At 59.1% G+C, this 1,036-nt stretch overlaps 1 protein-coding gene across 1 annotated transcript; it reads right to left on the minus strand.

Moving 5' to 3' along the window:
- Positions 1–2: 2 nt before the first annotated feature.
- On the minus strand, positions 3–814 carry OLIG3 (oligodendrocyte transcription factor 3; the record flags this gene model as incomplete). The annotated part of the gene is made up of 1 exon (XM_014952085.1): positions 3–814. A coding segment is annotated over exon 1 (750 nt), but the record flags the coding sequence as incomplete, so codon positions are not given.
- Between the last annotated feature and the right edge of the window lie 222 nt (positions 815–1,036).

Raw genomic sequence — 1,036 nt, forward strand, 5'->3', positions numbered from 1 at the left:
GGGGGGGGCATCTGGCAGATGGTACAAGGGCAGGGTAAACCAGCCCAGTGCTGGAAACCGCTGCCCAGCTGCAAGGCAGGGGGGGTAGAGGGGGTCTTGAGGAGGGAATGGGGGGGTCGGATGGTACCGATGGCCGGCAGGGAGGCGGAGAGGGAAGAGGAGGTGTTGGCGGAGGACAAGGCACTGCCGAGGATGGGGTGCACCTGATGGACGGTCCCGGCGGTGGCGTGGGGCGGGTGGCCGGCGGAGTGTCCCACCGTGCCGCAGTGAAAGGCCGAGTGGTGACCCCCGTAGATTTCCCCCACCAGCCTCTTCATCTCCTCCAAGGAGCTGGTGAGCATCAGGATATAGTTTCTGGCTAGCAGGAGGGTGGCGATTTTGGAGAGTTTCCTGACGGAAGGTCCGTGGGCGTAGGGCATCACCTCCCGCAGCCCGTCCATGGCCAGGTTGAGGTCGTGCATCCTCTTACGTTCCCGCCCGTTGATCTTCAGCCTCAGCTGCTGCAGGTCCTGCTCCGAGAGCTGCTTCTTGATTTTGTACTTGCTGCCTTCTCCACCGGCCTTGGAACCGTTCCTGGAGAGGCCTTCCCCGGACATCTTCTGCACCAGGTCGTTTTGGGTGGAGGAGACGGAGTTGAGGCGGTTGTCTTGGTGGTGGTGGTGGTGGTGGTGATGGTGGTGGTCTCTCAGGTACATCTCATCCATGTCTGGCGAGGAAGCTCTGCTGGAGACAGAGCTGGAGTCAGAATTCATTGTATTCGGGCTTCTGAGCAAGAAACTCTTCCCTGCTCTGGAGGCGGCGGAACAAGACAAACCCCCCCCTCGAAAAAACAAGGCAAAAAAAGAAAAAGAAACAAAACGGATGGCAGGCTCTGCCGGCGAAGGGCTGGAAAATGCTGGAGGGAGAGGAAAAAAAGCCCCCTCTCTCCCCTCACTCTCTCTCTCTCTCCCCGGTTATTCAGCCCGTTTGGAGGATGGCTAGTTAGTGTGTGCTTGGACTAACCTCAGCCTGAAAAAGAGGGGCTTTTATAGAGCTG

Source organism: Calidris pugnax, unplaced genomic scaffold (genome assembly GCF_001431845.1).
Source record: "Calidris pugnax isolate Ruff unplaced genomic scaffold, ASM143184v1 scaffold43, whole genome shotgun sequence".
NCBI lineage: Eukaryota > Metazoa > Chordata > Aves > Charadriiformes > Scolopacidae > Calidris > Calidris pugnax.